This window comes from Rhinopithecus roxellana, chromosome 5, assembly GCF_007565055.1.
Source record: "Rhinopithecus roxellana isolate Shanxi Qingling chromosome 5, ASM756505v1, whole genome shotgun sequence".
NCBI lineage: Eukaryota > Metazoa > Chordata > Mammalia > Primates > Cercopithecidae > Rhinopithecus > Rhinopithecus roxellana.
In genome coordinates, this window is record NC_044553.1 from 105,702,225 (window position 1) to 105,727,265 (window position 25,041).

At 42.2% G+C, this 25,041-nt stretch overlaps 1 protein-coding gene across 3 annotated transcripts in view; it reads right to left on the bottom strand.

Annotated features, from left to right (window-relative positions):
- The window catches only part of SEC11A (SEC11 homolog A, signal peptidase complex subunit), a 49,549-nt gene that overhangs the window by 17,848 nt on the left and 6,660 nt on the right, over positions 1-25,041 (bottom strand). For all 3 annotated transcript variants that reach the window (XM_010369867.2, XM_030931155.1, XM_030931156.1), the window contains one exon: positions 4,558-4,667. In XM_010369867.2, coding sequence (XP_010368169.1) covers positions 4,558-4,667 — 110 coding nt within the window. The remainder of the gene's footprint in view (positions 1-4,557; positions 4,668-25,041) is intronic.

Here is a 25,041-nt window from a genome sequence, read left to right on the forward strand (position 1 = left end):
TCAGCCTCCCAAGTAGCTGAGACTACAGGCGCCCGCCACCACGCCCGGCTAATTTTCTTGTATTTTTAGTAGAGACGGGGTTTCACCGTGTTAGCCAGGATGGTCTCGATCTCCTGACCTCGTGATCCGCCCACCTCGGCCTCCCAAAGTGCTGAGATTACAGGCTTGAGCCACCGCGCCCGGCCAACCTTTTAAAATTTCAAATGACAAACATAATATAAAAGAATGAACTTTAAAACAATGCCCTTATTCTCACTTCATCTGAAAACACTAAACATATTCAAATATGCAAATTAGAACTGGATCCTCTTCCTCTGCCATTTATAAAGATAACAGCCAAGATGACCTTACAGGTTCAACTTATTTAGAAGGAAAAATGGCTCATCAAGTCAAAGAACTGTCAGCCACAGAGATAATGCTTGTGTTATCAATTTACTTATTTTAAAAGGAGAAAAAAAAACAAGGGATAAGCAGAGATTTTTGCCTAAGAATTTCAGAAGCCAGGAAAAGATTCAATTCTATGGTAATAAGTAAGACTAACTTCTACAGAGTATCTTCTTACCTCTTACCTCTTCCATCCTACACCAAGTCCTAAAAAGGTCCTAAGATATTTGCACTAATTTATGAACCCCTTTTTATCTAAAAAGAAGTAGCCCATCAGTATTTTTCAGAAACTCAAGCTCCGGTTTTCTATAACAACAGCTTAAGTAAGAATAGGAAGGCAAGAAATAAAGTTCAATGCGGGAATAAGTACAAACTCCAAACACTTTTGTTTAAAGACTCCCATCCCTCTATGTAAAGGGATATAGCAGTGGGTCTCAAACTTTGCTGCACATTGGAATGACCTGAGGAACTTTTAAAAAATCTCGGCCAGGTGCAGTGGCTCACACCTGTAATTCCAGCACTTCGGGAGGTCAAGGTGGGCAGGTCACCTGAGGTCAGGAGTTCGAGACCAGCCTGGCCAACACAGTGAAACCCAGTCTCAACTAAAAATACAAAATTTAGCTGAGCATGGTGGCACACACCTGTAATCCCAGCTACTCAGGAGGCTGATGCAGGAGAATCACTTAAACCCATGAGGTGGAGGTTGCAGTGGGCTGAGATTGTGCCACTGTACTCCAGCCTGAGCAATAGAGTGAGACTCTGTTTCAAAATTTAAAAAAAAGAAAAAAGAAAGAAGGAGAAGGAGGAGGAGGAGGAGGAGGAAGAAGAAGAAAGAAGGGAGGAGAAGGGAGAAGGGAGAAGGAGGAGGAGGAGGAGAAGGAGGAGAATAGAGCAGCTGAGAAAGGAGGAAAAGGAGGAGAAGCGAAGGGAAGGAGAAGAAGAGAGAAGAAGGAGAAGATGAAAGAAGGAGAAGGAGAAATAAGAGGAGATGGGAAGAAGTAGAAGAAGGAGAAGGAGAAGAAGGAGAAGAAGAAGGAAAAGGAGAAACTGGGGGCCAGGCACGATTGTTCAAGCCCTATCATCCCAGCACTTGGGAGGTTGAGGCGGGAGGATCACTTGAGATCAGGAGTTCAAGACTCGGTCTCTATAAAAAATAAAAATTAGCCAGGTGTGATGGCACACTCCAGTCTGGGCGATGGAGGGAGGCCCTGTGTTAAATGTTCTTATCACAAAAAAATAGAAAGGGGGGAAACTTTTGAAAGTGATGAATATATTCACTTCCATGATTGTGGTGATGGTTTCACAGGAATATACTTACCTGCAAATTGATCAAGGTGTATACATTAAATATGTATAGCTTTTTGTATGTCAATCATATCTCAATAATTTGGTTAAAAAAGAGTAATCTAAGCACTATTACTTAGAGTCTAGATAATGTTAACGTACTATTACTTCGATTCTAGATAATATTAATAATTCAATTTATTTTAAATCTGCAGTCCATTATCTCCAGAAAGGATTTGGGCTTACAAAATTAAGCCCAAAATCTGACAAAACTATAATGTTTCTTTCTTTTTTTTTTTTTTTTGAGATAGTTTCGCTTGTCGCCCAGGCTGGAGTGCAATGGAGTGATCTCTGCTCACTACAACCTCCGCCTCCTAGGTTCAAGCTCCTGCCTCAGCCTCCTGAGTAGCTGGGACTACAGGCGCCTGCCACCACACCCGGCTAATTTTTGTATTTTTAGTAGAGACGGGGTTTCAACATGCTGGCCTCGAACTCCTGGTCTCAAGTAATCTGTCTGACTCAGCCTCCTAAAGTGCTGGGATTACAGGCATTGGCCACCACACCCAGCCTGTAATGTTTCAATTAAACAACCAAGTGGTAATTCTCTAAAAATGAGTTACTAACTTAGGTTTTAAAATCACTAAGAGTGGCTGGGCATGGTGACTCATGCTTATAATCCCAGCATGTTGGGAGGCCAAGGTGGGAGGATTGCTTGAACCTAGGAGATCAAGACCAGACTGGGCAACACAGTGAGATCCTATTTGATATAGTTTGGCTGTGTCCCCACCCAAATCTCATCTTGAATTCCCACCTGTTGTGGGAGGGACCTGGTAGGAGGAGGTAACTGAATCATGGGGCAGGTTTTTCCTATGCTGTTCTGGTGATAGTGAATAAGTCTCATGAGATCTGATGGTTTTAAAAAGGGGAGTTCCACTGCAAAAGCTCTCTTCTCTTGTCTGCTGCCATATGAGACGTGCCTTTCACCTTCTGCCATGGAACCTTGGTGGAACTGTAGTCCACGTGTAGTTCTCACGTGGAACTGTAAGTCCATTAAACCTCTTTCTTTTGTAAATTGCCCAGTCTTGGGTATGTCTTTATCAGCAGCATGAAAATGGACGAATACACCGTCTCTACAAAAAAAATTTAAAAATTAACCAGGTGTGGTGGAGCAGGCCTGCAGTCCCAGCTGCTCGGGAGGCTAAAATGGAAGGATCCTTTGAGACCGGTAGGTGGAGTCTGCTATGAGTTATGATGTCACCCACTGCACTCTATCCTGGGTAAACAGAGCGAGACCCCATCTTTAAAAAAAACATTCACTAAGAGTATGAGTGCAAAGATAGGGAAGGAAGCAGAGTGAAGAAAAAAATTCAGTACTATTTGTCACCATAAGAGATGGTATTAACGCCTTCAAAATTCCTGGAGTCTAGTTTAGAAGTGATATTTATTTATTTATTTATTTATTTATTTATTTTTTATTTTTTTTTTTGAGGCAGAGTCTCACTCTGTCGCCGGGGCTGGAGTGCAGTGGCCGGATCTCAGCTCACTGCAAGCTCCGCCTCCCGGGTTTACGCCATTCTCCTGCCTCAGCCTCCCGAGTAGCTGGGACTACAGGCGCCCGCCACTTCGCCCGGCTAGTTTTTTTTTTTGTATTTTTAGTAGAGACGGGGTTTCACCGTGTTAGCCAGGATGGTCTCGATCTCCTGACCTCGTGATCCGCCCGTCTCGGCCTCCCAAAGTGCTGGGATTACAGGCTTGAGCCACCGCGCCCGGCCTAGAAGTGATATTTAAAGGTCAGCAGGAAACTTGGAAATAATTAGTGATTCTTCTATACTGACATTGAGAACATGCTACAGAAAAACTCTTTAATTTGTGGAAGTACTATAACATCTAATGAACTAACAACTAAATATCAGGCCTGGTGTATCAAAGTGAGGAATATAAAAAGACAGAACAATTTCAGGAAAATAAAGTACAATGAGACACTTTCTTAAAGGATGTGACAAAAAGAAACCTCACATGGTAACCTTTTTGTAGGACAGTCATGAGCCCTTTGGGGTTCTGAATGGAAATGCCTAACAAAGTAAGAATTTCTTTTCTTTTCTTTTCTTTTCTTTTCTTTTTTTTTTTTTGAGACGGAGTCTTGCTCTGTCGCCCGAACTGGAGTGCAGTTGCCGGATCTCAGCTCACTGCAAGCTCCGCCTCCCGGGTTTACGCCATTCTCCTGCCTCAGCCTCCCGAGTAGCTGGGACTACAGGCACCCACCACCTCGCCCAGCTAGTTTTTGTATTTTTAGTAGAGACGGGGTTTCACCGTGTTAGCCAGGATGGTCTCGATCTCCTGACCTCGTGATCCGCCCGTCTCGGCCTCCCAAAGTGCTGGGATTACAGGCTTGAGCCACCGCGCCCGGCCAGTGAGAATTTCTTTTCTATATCTCTTTTTTTTTTTTGGAGACAGGGTCTCGCTCTGTCGCCCAGGCTGGAGTGCAGTGGTGCAATCACAACTCATTGCAGGCCTCAAGTTCCAGGGCTTAGGCGATCCTCCCACTTCAGCCTCCCGAGTAGCTGAGACTACAGGTGCATGCCACCACACCCACTAATTTTTGTATTGTTTGTGGAGACAGGGTTTCACCACATTGCCCAAGCTAGTCTCAAATTCCTGAGCTCAAGCAATCCGCCTGCCTCAGCCTCCCAAATTGCTGGGATTACAGGCATAAGCCACTGCGCCCAGCCTGAGAATTTCTTACAATTAAGAAGTAGTGACTAATTTTCTTCCAGGCCCTTTTCTGGAAAAGAGTAGTTTCTAAGGGAATGATACACCAGTTATTCATATCTCAATTTTTCTCCCAAGTAATGCCATGCAATTCCATGCCTTGAAAGGAAAAACTGTTACCTGAGCACCACTACAATTGGACTTTCACTTCCAGTTATTACCATTAACCCCTTCCAGATCATTAGTGCTGATGAGACAATCATTCCGAAATTTAGGACTTGATAATAGAGCTGCAAGAACAAAAGAGAAGAGATCAGATACACCAATATCCCCACTTTGGAAAGCAATTGAGAGCGGTAACAATTTGAAAGTTTCAAGCAGTATTATTAGGATAACTACAGTTCTGAGACATTCTTTAATATACTACAATAATTATGCCATCAGCACATCAATACAGGCCCCCCTTCTTTCGCCAAAGCACCCTGCTCCATTTTGTTTGGTAAAACATCAGTTACATTCATATAACACCATATTATTTTAAGAACCTTTCACAAAAGTTATTTCATTTGGGCTCCATAATCATTCAGCTTAAATTCAATCATACCCGTGCTACTTACCAGCCAACAGTAATCTGTCTCTGCTTCTGAACTCCTCTATTACTTTTCTTTTCTTTGTTTTTTGGAGCCTCGCTCTCGCTCTGTCACCCAGGCTGGAGTGCAGTGGTGCCATCTCAGCTCACTGCAACCTCCGTCTCCTGGGTTCAGGAAATTCTACTGTCTCATCCTCCCGAGTGGCTGGGACTACAGGCATGCACCATCACGCCCAGCTAATTTTTTTGTATTTTCAGTAGAAACGGGGTTTCACCATGTTGGTCAGGTTGGTCTCGAACTCTTAACCTCAAATGATCTGCCCACCTCCGCCTCCTAAAGTGCTGGGATTACAGGCATGAGTCACCACGCCCAGCCCTCTATTACTTTTCTACCATACTTATCCCTTGATAATCATGGGAATAGTCAATGACATTTAACTCTACCTTCTCATTTTACAGTTAAGGAAACTGTCTCAAAAAGAGGAGACTTCACCAAATCCTATAGCTTATCAGTCACATAGTCAAGACTTGAAGGTCAGCTCTCTTACCAAATCTCTAGTACTCCACAAATTCTAAAATTCTGTGACTTGAATAAATAGATAAAACACCAGAAGGCATTTCAATTTCAAATAAAGAAAATTCAGAACATACGGAAAAAGGCAAAAAAATTACAAAATCAGATAAGAGAAATAATGTGAGCTAACTGTTTTGGGCCAAGGTTGGAAAAAGTATAGAGAGGATGACTAGACACCCAGGCAAATAGTTCAAGGAAAAAGCTGGTACTGGAAAGTACTGGGAGAGATCTGAAAAAGTATATTAAGGTCCAACTATGAAGAAACTTAAACACAGGACTGAACCTGTGGATCTAACAAAACATCAGTAATATAAAGTGAAAAAACAAAAGTTTCAAAAGGTCTTACTCTGTCACCCAGGCTGGAGTATAGTGGCACAATCACAGCTCACTCCAACCTCCAACTCCTGGGCTCAAGAAATCCTCCCACCTCAGTCTCCTGAGTAGCCAGACGTGGTAATTTTTGTATGTTTTGTAGGGAAGAGGTTTTGCCATATTGCCCAGGCTGATCTTGAACTCCTGGGCTCAAGCAATCCGCCTACCTCAGCCTCCCAAAGGGCTGGGATTACAGGTGTGAGCCACCATGCCTGGTCACTTTTGATAAGATTTGATAAGATTCTACAGAACTGTCCTAGTCTCTTCAAAAATCCAGTGTCATTCAATGTCATGAAAAAAAGGTGGAAGACTGTTCTAGATTAAAAAGGACTAAAGAGATATAACAACCAAATACAATGCACAAACTTTGGTTTCTTTGTTGTTTTTTTCTTCCTTCTCATTCAGTTCTAATAATACACAAACTTTGGCTGGATCTTGGTTCAAAAAAAAAGCGTAAGAAAAAATCCAAACTATAAAAGACATTTTGGGGTGAATTGGGGAAACTCAAAATATGATTTGAATATTAAATGACACTAGGAAATTCGTGTTAATTTTCTTTTTTTTCTTTTCTTTTCTTTCTTTTTTTTTTTGAGACAGGGTCTTGCTCTATCACACAGGGTGCAGTGCAGTGACATGATCTCAGCTCACTGTAACCTCTGCCTCCCAAGTTCAAGTGATTCTCATGCCACAGTCTCCCAAGTAGCTGGGATTACAATGGGCATGCATCATCACGCCTGGCTAATTTTTGTATTTCTAGTAGAGACGGGGTTTCACCATGCTGGCCAGACTGGTCTCAAACTCCTGTCCTCAAGCAATCCACCCACCTTGACTTCCCGAAGTGCTGGGACTACAGACGTGAGCCACTGCACCCAGCCTCTAATTTTCTTAAATTATGTGATAATGGTGTTGTGGTTATATAGAACACTGTCCTTATCATAAGAGATGCATATTAGTAGTAGTTGGCTAGTAGTTGTAGTTAGGGGTGAATTGTCATATCTGCAACTCATTTTCAACTGATTCAGCAAAAAAAAATTCTATATATGCACACACACATAAGTATACATAGAACACATATGGCAAAAATGCTAATAATTGTTGGATCTGTGTGACAGATTACAACAATTTCTTTCAATTTTTCTGAAAAATTCCAAAAAAATACGTAGAAAAAAATGGAAGAAGCCAGGTGCAGTGGCTCACGTCTGTAATCCCAGCAATTTGGGAGGCTGAGGTGGGCGGATCACTTGAGGCCAGAAGTAGGAGACCAGCCTGGCTAACATGGCAAAACCCATCTCTACTAAAAACACAAAAATTAGCTGGGTGTGGCGGGACATGCCTGTAAACCCAGCTACTCAAGAGGCTGAGGCACAAAAATCACTTGAACCCAGGAGGCGGGGGTTGCAGTAAGCTGAGATCACACCATTGCACTCCAGCCTGGGCAACTGAGCAAGACTCTGTCTCAAAAAAAATAATCATAATAAAAAGGAAGAAAATAAAATAAATGTTAGTTGTTATATTTGGGGGTGTAATACCAGGCAATTCTTATTTATTTCATTTTGATCATCTACATTTTCTACTTCTTCCCTTTTTAAATCCATTGTAATTTTTACCAAAACACTACACACACATACATACAAGAATATGTTACGGCCAGGCGCGGTGGCTCAAGCCTGTAATCCCAGCACTTTGGGAGGCCGAGACGGGCGGATCACGAGTTCAGGAGATCGAGACCATCTTGGCTAACACGGTGAAACCCCGTCTCTACTAAAAAATACAAAAAACTAGCTGGGCGAGGTGGCGGGCGCCTGTAGTCCCAGCTACTCCGGAGGCTGAGGCAGGAGAATGGCGTGAACCCGGGAGGCGGAGCTTGCCGTGAGCTGAGATCCGGCCACTGCACTCCAGCCTGGGTGACAGAGCGAGACTCCGTCTCAAAAAAAAAAAAAAGAATATGTTAAAAAAAGCAATATCCTAGCCATGGCAGGCCACCATTTTCATCTCTTCTAGCTATTTATTCTGGTATTTGCCCCAACCATTCTAAAAACTAATTGTTTGTTTACTTTCATACTAGGGTGTTAATGTATGACGTTCAAAATGTACAATGAGGGACTAGACACAAAGACTCATGCCTGTAATCCCAACACTTTGGGAGGCCGAGGTGGGAGGATCACTTGAGCCTAGGAGTTCGAGACCAGAAAGCAAGACCTTAATCTCTATAAAAAAGTACAAAAAAGGCCGGGCGCAGTGGCTCACGCCTGTAATCACAGCACTTTTAGAGGCCAAGGTCACTTTTAGAGATCACGAGATCAGGAGTTCAAGACCAGCCTGGCCGACACGGTGAAACCCCATCTCTATTAAAAATACAAAAATTAGCCAGGCGCGGTGGCACGTGCCTGTAATCCCAGTTACTTGGGAGGCTGAGGCAGGAGAATTGCTTGAACTGGGAAGTGAAGGTTGCAGTGAGCCAAGACTGTACCACTGCATTCCAGCCTGGGCGACAGAGCAAGACTCCGTATTAAAAAAAAAAAAAAAAAAAAAAAAAGAAGGTACAGGAAAACCTAGAACATTAAACAGAGATGTGGATTAAAAAAAAAAAAAAAATTCAGAGGCTGGGCTCGGTGGCTTATGCATGTAATCCCAGCACTTTGGGAGGCCAAGGCGAGCAGATCACCTGAGGTCAGGAGTTCAAGACTAGCCTGACCAACATGGAGAAACCCCCATCTCCACTAAAAATACCAAATTAGCTGGGCTTGGTGGCACATGCCTGTAATCCCAGATACTTGGGAGGCTGAGGCGGGAGAATCACTTGAACCTGGGAGAAGGAGGTTGCAGTGGGCCGAGATCCCACCATTGCACTCCAGCCTGGGCAACAAGGGTGAAACTCCGTCTCAAAAAAAAAGAAAGAAAGAAAGAAAGAAAGAAAGAAAGAAAGAAAGAAAGAAAGAAAGAAAGAAAGAAAGAAAGAAAGAAAGAAAGAAAGAAGGAGGGAGGGAGGGAGGGAGGGAGGGAGGGAGGGAGGGAGAGAGAGAGAGAGAGAGAGAAAGAGAGACAGAAAGAAAGAAAGAAAAAGAAAGAAAGAAAAAGAAAGAAAGAAAGAAAGAAAAGAAAAGAAAAGAAAAGAAAGAAAAGAAAAGAAAAGAAAAGAATAGCTGGGTGTGGTGGTGCACGCCTGTAGTCCCAGCTCCTTGGAGGCTGAGGCAGGAGAATCACTTGAACCCAGGAGGTAGAGGCTGCAGTGAGCTATGATTGTCCTACTGCATTCTGGCCCACGTGCCAGAGCAAGACTGTGTCTCAAAAAATAAACACAATTGTGATGAGGAATCCAGCTCTCTTCTACCCTTTTCTATTTTCTCCCTACAATTATTAACCTGTTTTTCCTGCATACTTTATAAAAACGTTTCAAGTTTCATATTCTTATACATGCAAAGTTAATCTCTGAAAAGACAGACAAGAAACTGGGGAAGAGGAACCAGGAGTCAAGGTGGAAGGAAAAGATGTTCTGATACACATACTTCACGTTTTTACCGTTTTTAGTATATGCAAGTATCACCTGTTCAAAACTAAACTGTTAAGGTTTATTTTTTTAAGTCCATGCTAATGGCCAGAACACTATTTTTCAAGCATTCCAATGAAGCATGGTGTACTCAATCAATGTGATTAATCAATTTCCACAAAAGGAAATAAGAACATTTTCTCAGAGACACTTAGAAATATTTGCTGTTCTTTTGAGTAATGGAGTGATGTGAGCACATGGGTAATCTGAAATCTACTTTGGCACTCACATTTACAGGTAAGGAAACTGAGGCACAGAGAAGCTAAGCAATATGCTCATGGTTGCATACCTACTGGCTGCCAGCTATTAGAACTCTGGCCTCCTAAATTCTATGCTTTCAAGATGGTGGCTTTTTAAAAGACAAAATGGATCTTTTTATTCTGAAGGCTGAATTGAAGAAGTGGAGTGGAGATGATAGAAGTAGGAAAACTAGCTTCTAAGATGCAATTATGTCAACCAGAAGATAGTGAGGAATTCAGTTAAGACTCAATTTTCCAACTTTCTGCACTAAAAATATCACCTACAGTACTGGTTAGGACAATAGATTCTGGGCCTTAATTCAGAACCTCTGAGGAAGGGGTTGTAGGATTCTACAATGTATATAGCTCCACATCCCTTACTCAAAACCCTTGGGGGTCAGATGTGTTTCAGGATTCAGAATGGGTGTGATTTTGAAAAGGTAATACTTGCATGTACCCTATGTTACATACATACTCTTAGCAGGGTTTATGGCAATATCCCATTATCAAACACATTAAGATTTTGGCAGCAAAACAAAAATTCACACGGAAGTAAATAAAAACTAAAAAAAAAAAAAAAAAAATGTCAATCAGTTCACATCTATTTTGTTGAGGAAAAAAATTTCCATTTTCAAAAAGGCTCAGTTATAGAGTTGTCAGACATTACCTAATAAGATATTTAATAAGATAACTGCTATTTAAAAGAAAAATGCCCACCGGGTGCAGTGGCTTATGGCTATAATCCCAGCACTTGGGAGGTCAAGGTGGAGGACTGCTTGAGCCCAGGAATTTGAGTCCAGCCTGGGCAACATAGTGAGACCCCTATCGCTAAACAAAAAATAATAAATTTTAAAAATTAAGAAAAAAGAAAAGTGCCAGTCAAGGCAACATAGCAAGACCCTGTCTCAAAGAAAAAAAAAATTAATTAATTAGTTGAGTGTGGTGGCACGCACCTGTAGTCCCAACTACTTAAGAAGCTGAGGTGGGAGGATTGCTTGAGCCCAGGAGGCCGATGCTGTACTGAGCTGTGACCGCACCACTGCATTCTAGCCTGGGCAACAGTACAAGACCTTGTCTCAAAAAATAATAATAAAATAAAAATGAACAAGTTAAAATATATGATTTCCTATGTCCTTGCAAGGAGGTCACAATCCCATCTATAATTATCCTTCTCCTTTTCCTCAGACACATAATGCTTTTATTATGAAATCATTATTGTGAAATGTATCTAATTATCAAGATCGTCTTTCTCATTATTATTAGAGAAAAAGGTTAAAAGTTCCTGATTATGTATAACTGGTTTGTTCCTTAAAAAGTACCTATTTGTATACTGCTAAGTCAATCTGCAAGCCAAAACCTACACAGAAGCAAACTATTTGCTAAAACAAACATTCTATCTGAGCAAAAGCTTGAAAAGTGTCATACTCTTCTCCCTTTTTACCCCTCTTTTCCTGCCAACAGTCTTTACTCAAAAGTCAAACATATTGCCTCCCTAGCCCCTACTTTCTTTATCACTATGTCTAAATGCTTAGGAATGTATACAATCAGAAAACAAGTGTTGTCTCTTTCTGTACTGGCAGAAATAAGGTGGCAGCTACCTAACCTCATATCATCTGACCACATCAAGCTAACTATTAATAAAGACATTGCAACATATGTAGAATAATAACCACAGAATTGAATAGCCTTATTATTTTTTTCTAAGAAATGACCAGAACAATATTTCTTCAATGCTCAAGGTGAAACTATAAAAGAATGATATAAAAATCAATCAAAGTTCTACATAATATCTCTCAGCAGCTGTGATATAAGGATTTGTGTTTACTATTCTTTTTTTTTCTTTTTGGGAAGTATTGTATAGAGCCCTCCCCCAAAGTCCTGTGACTAGAATAAGCCACAAGACAATTTATAATCCACTGTAAGTAATATATAATAAGAAATTAAGAAAAACCTAACACAGAAAATTCAGCAAGATAAAAGTTGATAATAATTTTAAACACTACAATTTAATGGGCTACAATCTAGAAGCTATATCCTGTGTATTTACCTATCACAATGATCAAATATACCATTGTGCTTCTTATTCTTTAAGAGATATTTGAAGTTCAACGTATAGGATATGTTCGTAGAAATCAGAAGCAAAAATGTGTCTTAGAGCTACAAAATAGCAGTTGGCCTAAGTCTTAAATTCCATTTATCTTAAGACCTCAAATTAAGGGACTCATTAATCCATAATCACAATTCTCCTGCTTTCTAACTCACGAAAGGATAAATTAGAAGCTAAGTATTACAGAGAGTATACTGATAGCAGCTAGAAGTGAAATTGATGGTGCTGAAAAAATTGAAATATCTTCAAATGGACACTATTATTGTGATCCAATAAAGTTAACGCAAGTCCTGGAATAAATCTTAAATGATAATTTTTTAAATCCCTAATAGTTTAAACAAGCATACCACAATTAAAACAAGTTTCACTTTAGAAATCTGTTAAATCTTTTAAAATCTGACAAGTGAAAACATATTTAACATATATAAACACATGTACAGCAGCTTCCCTCATAATAGCCTCAAACTGGAAATAACTCAAATGCTCATCAACAGATGAATTCAGGCTTACTGGAGCATTTTAGATTTTGGATATTTCAGATTTGGGATGTTCAATCAGTAAAATGTAAATAGAAGTATTCAAAAAAAAAAAAAATCCAAAATATTTCTGGCCCCAAGCATTTCAGATAAGGGATGCTCAACTTGTACATAAATTGCAGTATTTCTATAAAATGGAATACTACTCAGGAATACAAAGGAATTAACTACTGACACATGCAACATAGGTGAATTTCCAAAATATGCTGTCCTGGCCAGGAGTGGTGGCTCATGCCTATACTCCCAGCACTTTGCAAGGCCAAGGCGGGCAGATCACTTGAGGCCAGGAGTTTGAGACTAGCCTGGACAACACAGCGAAACCCCGTCTCTACCAAAAATACAAAATTTATCTGGGCATGGTGGCACGTGCCTGTGGTCCCAGCTGCTCGGGAGGTTGAGGTGGGAGGATGGCTTGAACCTGGGAGGCAGAGGTTGCAGTGAGTTGAGATCACACCACTCCACTCCAGCCTGGGCGACAGAGCAAGACTCTGTCTTAAAAAAACAAACAAACAAACAAAAAAAAACCCAACAGAAAACAACAAAATGAGCTAAAGAGACCAAATTTACCTTCCTGCCTGAAATAACTGAAACACTGGACAAAATATATGAAACAAGGGTTTTCAGACATTGGACACGTGACTGTGTTCAGGTAATAAGGACTATGATTACTTAGAAAGGGGAAACAAAGGCCGGGCGCGGTGGCTCAAGCCTGTAATCCCAGCACTTTGGGAGGCCGAGACAGGCGGATCACGAGGTCAGGAGATCGAGACCATCCTGGCTAACACGGTGAAACTCCGTCTCTACTAAAAAATACAAAAAACTAGCCGGGCGAGGTGGCGGGCGCCTGTACTCCCAGCTACTCGGGAGGCTGAGGCAGGAGAATGGCGTGAACCCGGGAGGCGGAGCTTGCAGTGAGCTGAGATCCTGCCACAGTGCTCCAGCCCAGGCGACAGAGCGAGGCTCTGCCTCAAAAAAAAAAAAAAAAAAAAAAAAAAAGAAAGGGGAAACAAAGACCGACAACTGCCTCAACTTATAGATCGGAGAATTTCCAGACCACAGGGCAAAGGAGAAATGCAGACAGAGCCTAGCAGTCTCCCTGACTTGAGGATAAAGAACTGGGGAGTTCAGCCAGACACAGTGGCTCAAGCTGTAATCCCAGATCTTAGGGAGGCGGAGGCAGGAGGATAGCTTGGGCCGAAGAGTTCACGACCTGCCTGGGCAATGTAGCAAGATCCCCGTTCTCCACAAAAAAAGAAAAAAACAAAGACACACACACACAAAAAGGAAGAACTGGGAGTTCAGGGAGACAAAAGCAAAGATCAGTGCTTGGATGTGAGGGGACTACTGAGGATGGAAAAAGGAGCGGATAGAACAATTCCCACAGCTCTTATGGAGTAAGAATAGTTTGTTTCCACCAGAGTAGAAATCTTCATGGGGCTTTGGATTAGAGTACTCAGAAAGGTATTATTCACTTGTAGTGCAAAATTAGCCATAGACTAACAGCTGCTCTGGATCCATCTAACAAAGCTTCATAAGAGCTTGAGAAGACCAAACCGTTTCCAAATAACTTGCCTGTATCCCAGAATAAAGCTCAAGAATATTTATGCAAATACAAAAATATCCAGCACCCAAAAAGGTAAAATTCACAAAGTCTGGCAACCAATAAAAAACTACCAGACATGCAAAAAGGCAAGAAAATATGACCTATAATGAGAAAAATCAATAAATAGAAACAGTCCCAGAAATGGCAGAAATTATAGGATTAGTAGACAGGGATATCTGCTGGGCGAGGTGGCTTATGCCTGTAATCCCAGCACTCTAGGAGGCGAAGGCGGGTGGATCACAAGGTCAGGAGTTCAAGACTGGCCTGGCCATGTCTTGAAGCGACATGGTAAGACCCCGTCTCTACTAAAAACACAAAAATTAGCCTGGCGTGGTGGCGCATGCCTCTAATCCTAGCTAATTAGGAGGGTGAGGCAGGAGAATTGCTTGAACCCAGGAGGTGGAGGTTGCAGTGAGCTGAGATCACGCCACTACATTCAAGCCTGGGTGACAGAGCAAGACTCCGTCTCAAAAAAAAAAAAAAAAAAAAAAACGAAAAACAAAAACAAAAACAAAAAAAGGTAGAGGAAAACTTAACACATTAAGTAGAGATGTGGATGACAGAAAAATACCCACAGGCCGGACGCAGTGGCTCACGCCTGTAATCCCAGCACCTTGGGAAGTCGAGGCAGGCAGATCACCTGAGGTCAGAAATTTGAGACCAGCCTGACCAACACGGAGAAACCCTGTCTCTACTAAAAATACAAAATTAGCCGGCCGTGGTGGCGCATGCCTGCAATCCCAGCTACTCAGGAGACTGAGGCAGGAGAGTCTCTTGAACCTGGAAGGCAGAGGTTGCAGCGAGCCAAGATCACGCCATTGCACGCACTCCAGCCTGGGCAACAAGAGCAAAACTCCATCTCAAAAAAAAAAAAAAAAAAATCCAAGACCTAAATCAAACTTCTAGAGACAAAAAATACAATGTCTGAAATAAACACTAGACAGGTGAAAATAACAGCTGACTAGGCACCTCAGAAGAAAATTTAGCAAACTTGAAGTCATAACAATAGAAATTATCTCAAATGAAAAAGCAAATAGGAAAAAAAAAAAAAAGATTGAGCCAGGCATGGTGGCATGCACTTGTAGTCCCAGCTACTTGGCAAGAGGCTGTAGTGGGAGGATGACTTGAGCCCATGAGTTTGAGACCAGCCTGAGCAACACAGCAAGACTCCATCTCAATAATAATAATAATAATATATTTTTTTTGAGATGGAGTTTTGCTCTTGTTGCCTAGGGTGGAGTGCAATGGCATGATCCCAGCTCACTGCAACCTCCGCCTCCTGGGTTCAAGCAATTCTCCTGCCTCAGCCTCCCAAGTATCTGGGATTACAGGCATGACAGATACTTATATTTTATACTTACCGAGATCATGCCACTGCACTCCAGCCTGGGCAACAAAGCTAGACTCCGTTTCAAGAAAAAAAAATGTAAATGATCTAAATACTATACTTAGAAGTTAAATATTGTTCACTTGGATAAATAAAACAATGTTCAATTATATGCTGCCTACAAAAATGCACTTTAAATATAAAGACACAAATATTGTGAAAGAAAAAGAAAAAAAGAAAAAAACACATATCATGCTTACGTTAATCAAGAGAAAATTGAAGAAAAAAAAAGCAAGCTAGAGTGGTTGCATTAATATCATACAAAGTAGATTTTGGCCGGGCACAGTGGATCACGCCTGTAATCCCAGCACACTGGGAGGTCAAGGTGGGTGGATCATGAGGTCAAGAGATGGAGACCATCCTGGCCAACATGGTGAAACCCCATCTTTACTAAAAATACAAAAATTAGCTGGGCGTGGTAGCATGCAGCTGTAGGCACAGCTACTTGGGAAGCTGAGGCAGGAGAATCGCTTGAACCCGGGAGGTAGAGGTTGCAGTGAGCAGAGATCACACCACTGCACTCCAGTCTGGAGACACAGCGAGACTCTTTCTCAATAATAACAATAATAGGGAGGTAAGTTCATCATGAGGATGTAAAAATTCTAAACATTTATGCAACTAATAACCCAGCTAATTTTTTCAAAAATTTTTGGCCAGGGGCGGTGGCTCACACCTATAATCCCAGCACTTTGGGAAGTAGGCGGATCACCTGAGGTCAGGAGTTTGAGACCAGCCTGGCCAACATGGTGAAACCTCATCTCTACTAAAAATACAAAAATTAGCTGGGCATGGTGGCAGGTACCTGTAATCCCAGCTACGTGGGAGGCTGAGGCAGGAGAATTGCTTGAACCCAGGAGGCAGAGATTGCAGTGAGCTGAGATCGCATGCACCATTGCACTCCAGCCTGGGCAACAAGAGCGAAACTCCGTCTCAAAAAGAAAAATAGAAAAAAAGAAAAAATTTTAGAGATGAGGTCTTGCTACGTTGCCCAGGCTGGTCTCAAACTCCTGGGCTCAACAATCCTCCTGCCTCAGCATCCTGAGCAGCTGAGATTATAGACACAAGCAATAGTGCCCAGTTTACAAATATATTTATACCAATATATTATACAACTTTACATATTAGACAACTTTGATGAAGTAAATCAATTCCTTGATACCAACTACCAAAATTCACTTAAGAAGAAATAGACAACCTGAACAGACCTATATTCTATTTGAATACAATTAATTTGAATTTATGGATTTAAATAATCCATATTATTAAATAATTTGAATTTATGGATTTAAAATCTTCCCACAAAGAAAACTCCAGGCTCAGATGGCATTCACTGGCAAATTCTACCAGACATTTAAGGAAAAAAATTCTAACAATTCTAGACACTAACTCTTCCAGAAAACTGCAGAAAAGTGAATACTCCCCAACTTACTCTATTAATCCAGTAAGCCAATTTTAAGCCAGTTTTAAGTAAGGTTCTGCAACAGGTCCAAGCTTTGAAAGCTGTACTAGTAGCTGGGATTACAGTAGTACCCATGTGACTCAGAAGATTTCATGGTGACTAGTATGTCTGTAATGGATAGGGATGCTATATGGAGCCTTCGGCAGTCCTTTATAAGTAAATGACAGCCAAGATCTTTCGGATGGGGACAAAGCTATACTGTCCTTTGGAGAATTGTTCTCCTTTTGAGTAACAGCTTTTAGTTTGCTACTGAGTTCTTGTAGAGACTAAAAATTTGACCATGGGCCAAGTTAACATGTGACCTGAACTCCCTGACATGCACTGGATGCCTGGACGCTGTCATATTCACCAAGCCATAAAGTAGGGCAAGCATAGCAGTTAAGTACTCCATCATTAAGTGTAAGTGGTATAGAGAAGACTGGGCTCAAGCATGTCCTGAAGACACAAGTAAACACGAGCAAGTGACTCAAATACCCATGGCTCCTAACGATGCTACCCTGCTTCCTCCCTCATATTGCATTTACTGCCTCATGAGGAGCTCCCCGTGACAGCTGACTAAGGAAGACTTTAGGCCTGATTTGTGATGGTTCAACATAAACCATCTAGCACTAACTGAAAGGAGACAGCTATAGCATTACAATGTCATGCAGGGTTGATCACGAAGGATTGTGAAGAAGAGAAATCCTCCCAATGGGCAGCTTCAAACAATACTGCAGTTGTTCATTTTGCCTGGATGGAGAGATGACTACAGATGTAGATTTACATTGATTCAAAAATGACTAGCAGTTTGGCTGGAAGGACAGTGACTTGGAAGGGACATCACTGGAAAGTTGAGACAAGAAGTCTGAGGAAGAGATATGTGGATGGAGCACTCCAAATATGTATATAGAATATGAAGATAATTGTGTACCATATAAATGCTCATCAAAGAATTACCTCAGCAGAAGATCTTAATAATCAGGTGAACAAAAATGACTTCTTCTGTAGATATCAGTCAGCCTATTTCCCCAGCCACCTGTCTTACCCAACAGATTCATGACTAAAGTGGCTGCAGCAGTCAAGATAAAGGTTAGCAACACGGACTTCCACTCACCAAGACCTATTAGGTTCTAGCCAACACTGAGTAACTAGCCTGCCAACCGCAAAAAAACAATACTGCCGCCAATCCTGATGGCAGGTTGATCATACTGGATCATTTCAATCATGAAAGGAACAGCAATTTCTTCTTGCTAGACTAGACTCTGGATATAGATTGGTCTTCCTTGTCCTTAGTATTTCCGTCAAAAAGCACCATCCACAATCTTACAGAATGCCTTATTCTTCATTGTGGTATCCCATACAACACTGCTTCTGACCGGGGGACTTATTTTATAGCAACTAAAGCACAGCAGTGGGCAAGCAGTCATGGAATTCACTAGTCTTATTATGTCCCTCATCACCTTGAAGTAGCCAGCCTGAAATATCAGAATAGTAGACCATCTTCGATTTATTGTCTCTCAACTCCAAATCCACCCTCCTTCCTTGTGTTACTCAAGCTGAATCCTATAAACACAAATCCTCTGCCAGCTGGCTTAACGTTAGGCGTAATTAATAAAGGGTATTGAAAGGCTACTGCAAAACAGAGGGCTTCCCCTCCTGGTTTCAACATGATTTTAGTCCACCTAGTACCCAGTGGGTCAGTGTGCTGGAAGCCTGGTAGTGCTCACTTCAGTGACCACCAAGGTTGACTCGAGCCCACACTCACTCTCTGCCAATTTCTCAACTTTCCAGTAATTCACGACTGTAAACCAGCTCCAGGTCAGTACTCTGGCAAATGGTATTGCCATGATAGGTTACATGTTGCTGTGGCAGCCAAACCCTCACCAAAAGGTCTGAATCTCAGGCTTGGGAGGGGTTTGGGGTAAGGTGCTTTCTTAGTTCTTTCTTTGTTCACTCTTCCTCATCCTGGAGGATAGTAGCTATTTTCTGCATATGCTACTTCTGGAATCTTTTTTTTTTTTTCTTTTTAAAGAGAAAAGGTTTCATTCTGTTGCCCAGGGTGGAGTATAGTAGCATGATCATAGCTCACTGCAGGCTTAAACTTCTGGGCTCGAGTGATTCTCCCGCCTCAGCCTCCGGAGTAGCTAGGACTACAGGTGAGCACTACCATGCCTGGCTAATATTTTAACTTCTTTTTTGTTTTTTTTTTTTTTGGAGACGGAGTCTCGCTCTGTCGCCCAGGCTGGAGTGCAGTGGCCGGATCCCAGCTCACTGCAAGCTCCGCCTCCTGGGTTTACACCATTCTCCTGCCTCAGCCTCCCGAGTAGCTGGGACTACAGACGCCTGCCACCTCACCCGGCTAGTTTTTTGTATTTTTTTAGTAGAGACGGGGTTTCACTGTTAGCCAGGATGGTCTCGATCTCCTGACCTTGTGATCCCCCCATCTCGGCCTACTGGGTCTCACTATATTGCCCAGGTTGGTCTTGAACTCCTGGCCTCAAGTGATTCTCCTGTCCGGGCTTCCTAAAGTGCTGGGATTATAGGCATGAGCCACTGAGCCCAGCCAAGAGTCCTCTTTTACCCCTTTCAGTAGTTTAGCATCTTCTAGTAATTAACAGTTATTTATATTAGATTTTCCCTGTTTAATTACTGCTACGGTTACTCTCTTCTGTGTGACAGAAATGGCCTTTTCAGAATACAGTTATGGCATCAGCTAGGTGGCAACACTTTGTGGGTTTGGGGTAATGTCTAATGTCCTCCAGTATGTTGTATATGATCTGAATTGACAACCAACATATGGTGCTGTTTTTTCCATAGCTAGGATTCACTAGTCCAGGAAGTAAAGGATAGGAATGGGTGTGACTCCTCTCATTATTACCCCTAATGATCTGGTAGTGAAATTTCTACTTCCAGACCAGGGGCAGTGGCTCACACCTTGGGAGGCCGAGGCAGGTGAATTACCTTAGGTCATGAGTTCGAGACTAACCTGGTCAACATGGTGAAACCCCATCTCTACTAAAAATACAAAAATTAGCCAGGCGTGGTGGTGTGCACCTGTAGTCCCAATTACTCAGGAGACTGAGGCAGGAGAATTGCTTGAACCCAGGAGGCAGAGGTTGTAGTGAGCTGAGATCGCACCACTGCACTCCAGCCTGGGCAAGAGAGCAAGATTCCATCAAAAAAAAAAAAAAAAAAAAAAAAAAAAAAAAGCTTCCCATCCTCACAACTTTTAAATTTGCTGATTTAAAGGTTTTATTTGTTTATTTATTTATTTATTTTGAGATGGAGTCTCGCTCTTGTCACCCAGGCTGGAGTACAGTGGCACAATCTCAGCTCACTGCAACCTCTGCTTCCCGGGTTCAAGCAATTCTCCTGCCTCTACTGAGTAGCTGGGAACAGGTGCCCGCCACAATGTCCAAAACTTTTTTATTTTTCGTGGAGACGGGGTTTCACCTTATTGGCTAGGCTGGTCTCGAATTCCTGACCTCAGGTGATCCACCCACCTCAGCCTCCCAAAGCGCTGGAATTACAGATGTGAGCCACCACACCTGGCCTGATTTAAAGGTTTTAATTCACAAAGGTTTTAATCCATCCATCAGGAGACATAATGGTTCCGTTAAACTGAATGTTAAGACTGCTACTTGGTCACTTTGGGCTTCTCATTCCAGAGAACCAAAATGCAGCAGGGTTATAATGGCTAGGGTGATTGATCCTGATCATCAGAGAGAAACAGGGTTGCTACTATGCCACGAGGGAAGCAAATGGAACTGGAATATAGAGGATCTCTGGGGCCCCTCAGTACTCCCATCTAAAAGTCAGTGAAAACTCCAACAACCCAATTCAGGTAGGACTTCTTATGACAACCCTTCAGTAAAGAAGGGTAGGTCACCCCGAGGCAAGAAATTATGACCAATTTAGGTTATTGCTGAGAGCAGAGACAGAAAACAGCTATGATCATGTAACCAATTACAGAAACAAAGGATAGTTATATCAGAAATGTAACTTTTGTTTTATCTTTATTCAAAAGTTGATATGATTAAAACAGGTGTGTATAGATGCCAAGTTGACAAAGGGTAGAATCTAACAGTTTTGTACTTTGTCAACTTGGTTAAGCTAGAACTAGGTTTCCCCAAATCCTCTTCCCTGTATGGTTCTGGGTTAGAGTTGGCCAAAAAGGAATCTGCCCAAGATTTGGAAGGTGAAAGTGCAGTAGTAGCTGTAATTAAGCAGAAGGTCACTGTAGTTAGAGATGGTAAGACAGACACTGAGGGGCTAGCAGAATTCAGCTCTTCTGGCTGACTCAGAGACTAGCTAGACAGGCAACAGCCTCCCACGGATCTCTCCATCTGCTCTCCTTTCCAGTCTCACTCCAGCAGCTGGACGTGGAATCCTGTCCCAGACTCCATGGCAAGCTTAGATCTGTCCACCCAAACCAGTGCTTCAGAAGAGCTGCTTAGTGACATTCCTCTGGGTCTCTAATCCACTTTTAGACTCTTATCCAGTTTCTCCTACAATTGTGTGAGACTTTTTTTTTTGAGATGGAGTCTCACTCTGTCGCCAGACTGGAGTGCAGTGGCGCAATCTTGGCTCACTGCGACCACCGTCTCCCAGGTTCAAGCAATTCTCCTGCCTCAGCCTCCTGGGTAGCTGGGACTACAGGCGCATGCCACCAGGCCCAGCTAATTTTTGTATTTTTAGTAGAGAAAGGCGCATGCCACCAGGCCCAGCTAATTTTTGTATTTTTAGTAGAGAAAGGGTTTCACCATGTTGGCCAGGATGGTCTCGATCTCTTGGCCTCGTGATCCACCTGCCTTGGCCTCCCAAAGTGCTGGGATTACAGGCATGAATCACTGCGCCTGGCCAAGGTTTTATTACTTTAATAAATCCATTATTCAATAATACTCACAGTAGTTCTTCTTCCAGACTAAACCCTGACTGATAAACCATGTTTTTTGGACAAAATTTTCCAGTTAAGGGGTAGACACCTTAAGTGTCTGGATTCTATATCTCACTTTCTTCCTTGAGCAGAAAACATAACCCTTTTGAAGAAGAGTTAAAACCCCAGTTTCGGGCAGGGTCTGGGGAAGGGGCGGCAGGCGCCATGTCCGGCCGCGAAGGTGGCAAGAAGAAGCCACTAGGCCGGGCGCGGTGGCTCAAGCCTGTAATCCCAGCACTTTGGGAGGCCGAGACGGGCGGATCACAAGGTCAGGAGATCGAGACCATCCTGGCTAACACGGTGAAACCCCGTCTCTACTAAAAGATACAAAAAACTAGCCGGGCGAGGTGGCGGGCGCCTGTAGTCCTAGCTACTCTGGAGGCTGAGGCAGGAGAATGGCGTAAACCCGGGAGGCGGAACTTGCAGTGAGCTGAGATCTGGCCACTGCACTCCAGCCTGGGCGACAGAGCGAGACTCCGTCTCAAAAAAAAAAAAAAAAAAAAAAAAAAAAAAAAAAAAGAAGAAGCCACTGAAACAGCCTAAGAAGCAGGCCAAAGAGATGGACAAGGAAGATAAGGCTTTCAAGCAGAAACAAAAAGAGGAGCAGAAGAAACTCGAGGAGCTAAAAGCGAAGGCCGCAGGGAAGGGGCCCTTGGCCACAGGTGGAATTAAGAAATCTGGCAAAAAGTAAGCTGTTCCTTGTACCTGAGGAGATGGTGACCCTTTATTTCATCCTTATTTAAACGTCTATATTCCCTGCCATAACATCTTTTGCCACCTGAAGCTGGAATTAAGTGTTGTCTTGGAGCTGTTGTACATTTAAGAATAAACTTTTGTAAAAAAAAAAAAAAAAAAAAACAAACCCCAGTTTCTCCTAAGGGGAGCTCATCTTTACTGTTACAGGTTTGTGCCATCTGGCTGTGGAAAAGAATATAATCATCCTTGTCTTTATGTCATTTGTGGAGAGAACGTTATGAAAAAAATAACAGATGTAAAATATCAAGGAACGGTAGCAAGAAAATATCTTTGTTACTATGGTACTGTATTCTGAATTTTGCTCAGTTACATGGAATAAAGAATAATTTCTGGCTGTTCAAAAGAATATATTAGTCGGGCGTAGTGGCTCACACCTGTAATCCCAGCACTTTGGGAGGCCAAGGCTGGTGAATCACTTGAGGTCAGGAGTTCAAGACCAGCCTGGCCAACATGGTGAAACCCCATCTTTACTAAAAAATACAAAAAATTAGCCAGGCGTGGTGGCACATGCCTGTAATCCCAGTTACTCAGGAGACTGAGGCAAGATAAGTGCTTGAACCCAGGAGGCAGAGGTTGCAGTGAGATGACACCACTGCACTCCAGCCTGGGTGACAGAGTGAGACTCTGTCTCAAAAAAAAAAGAATATACCTGTTGATGTTAATTGCAGTTTACAATAAAATTTTACTTGTGATTTTCTTGTGTATGTAATGGAGACTGATACCAATATTTCTACATTGAAACTTGGCAATTCATTAATAAATGTTGACACCCTGCCAGTAATAAAGATTTTCCTGATCCTAAATAAGACCAGACTACTTTCCCATAAACAAAAAAAGTAATGACTTTATCCTCTGTGTTGGATATACCTCCTATTTACTTCACATTTATCCATATTAGGTCTATGTCTAAGAAAAATGTCCTAGGTTTCTGTATGTTTCAGGGACAACTCATTAAAAAAAAAAAAGTATCAAAGATACCTAGGCAACAGGGCAAAATCTCATCTCTACAAAAAATACAAAAATTAACCAGGCATGAGTTGGAGTCTCACTATGGTACCCAGTACAGCTGTGGTCCCAGCTACTCGGGAGACTGAAGTGGGAAGAGGGCTTGGACCCAGGAGGTTGAGGCTGCAGTGAGCTGTAATCGCGTCACTGGACTCCAGCCTAGGTGACAGAGCGAGACCTTATCTCAGGAAGAAAAAAGAAAAGAAAAAGTTATCTAGAAATCATTAAAATATCACTGCAATAACAGTTAAGAGTTGGGTCATACTAAGAGATAGGAAGATATAAAAAGAATGAAGGATCCTATTAAGTCTCAAGGACTTTACATTTAGGCAGGAAGGCATACAGATAATTAAAACCCAGAGAAATGCAAATTCAATCAAGCAATGTAAGTGGCCTGCGGGGAGTTAAGTACACATTTATGGGAGTCTGCTTAGTCCCTTCAGGGCTCAGACAGGCATCTAGTCACATCCTGGCCAATAAAAAAATCTCAGCAAGCAGAGAAGTCAATTCTAAAAATTACACGTGACATACATGTAACATAAAAATAATTTGGCATAACATACTTATTTCATTAGTGAGTATATCTTTTTTTTTTAAGAGATGGGGTCTTACTATGTTGCCTAGGCTAGACTTGAACTCCTTGGGCTCAAGCAATCATCCTGCCTCAGCCTTCCTGAGCAGCTGGCACTACAGGTGCAGCACCACACCTAGCTATCATTTTTTACCCCAGAATGATTTATAATTAAAAATAGAATGTTTAAGGGAAAGCATGCATAGTGTTAATATTCTTAAGAACTCTGTTCATATTTGTTTTTGTTTTTTGTATTGTTTTGTTTTTTGAGATGGAGTCTCGCTCTGTCACCCAGACTGGAGTGCAGTGGTGTGATCTTGGCTCACTGCAACCAACATCTCCAGAGTTCAAGCAATTCTTCTGCCTCAGCCTCCCGAGAAGCTGGGATTACAGGTGCACACCACCACGCCCCACTAATTTTTGTATTTTTAGTAGAGACGGGGTTTCACTACGTTGACCAGACTGGTCTTGAACTCCTGACCTCAAGTGATCTGCTTGCCTCAGCCTCTGAAAGTGCTGGGATTACAAGTGTGAGCCACTGCGTCTGGCCTTCTCTGTTCTTTTTTTCGAGACAGGGTCTCACACTGTCACCAAGGCTGGAGTGCAGGGGCACAATCTTGGCTCACTGCAACCTCTGCCTTCCGGGTTCAAGTGATTCTTGTGCCTCGGCCACCTGAGTAGCTGGGATTACACACGTGTGCCACCACACCTGGCTAATTTTTGTATTTTTAGTAGAAATGGGGTTTCACTATGTTGCCCAGGCTGATCTCAAACTCCTAGGCTCAAGCGATTCATCCACCTCGGCCTCCACCATTACAGGCGTGAGCCACTGCACCCAGCCATATTTGGTATTTTAACTTCTGTAAAATTTAAGAGAATTTGACCTAGTGAAGTAATAAGTTAGCCTTAAAAATTCAGTTTAAAATGTGTAATCAGTTGTTAAGTTAGCCTTAAAAATTCAGTTTAAAATGTGTAATCAGTTGTTTTAGATTTATTATTTGAAT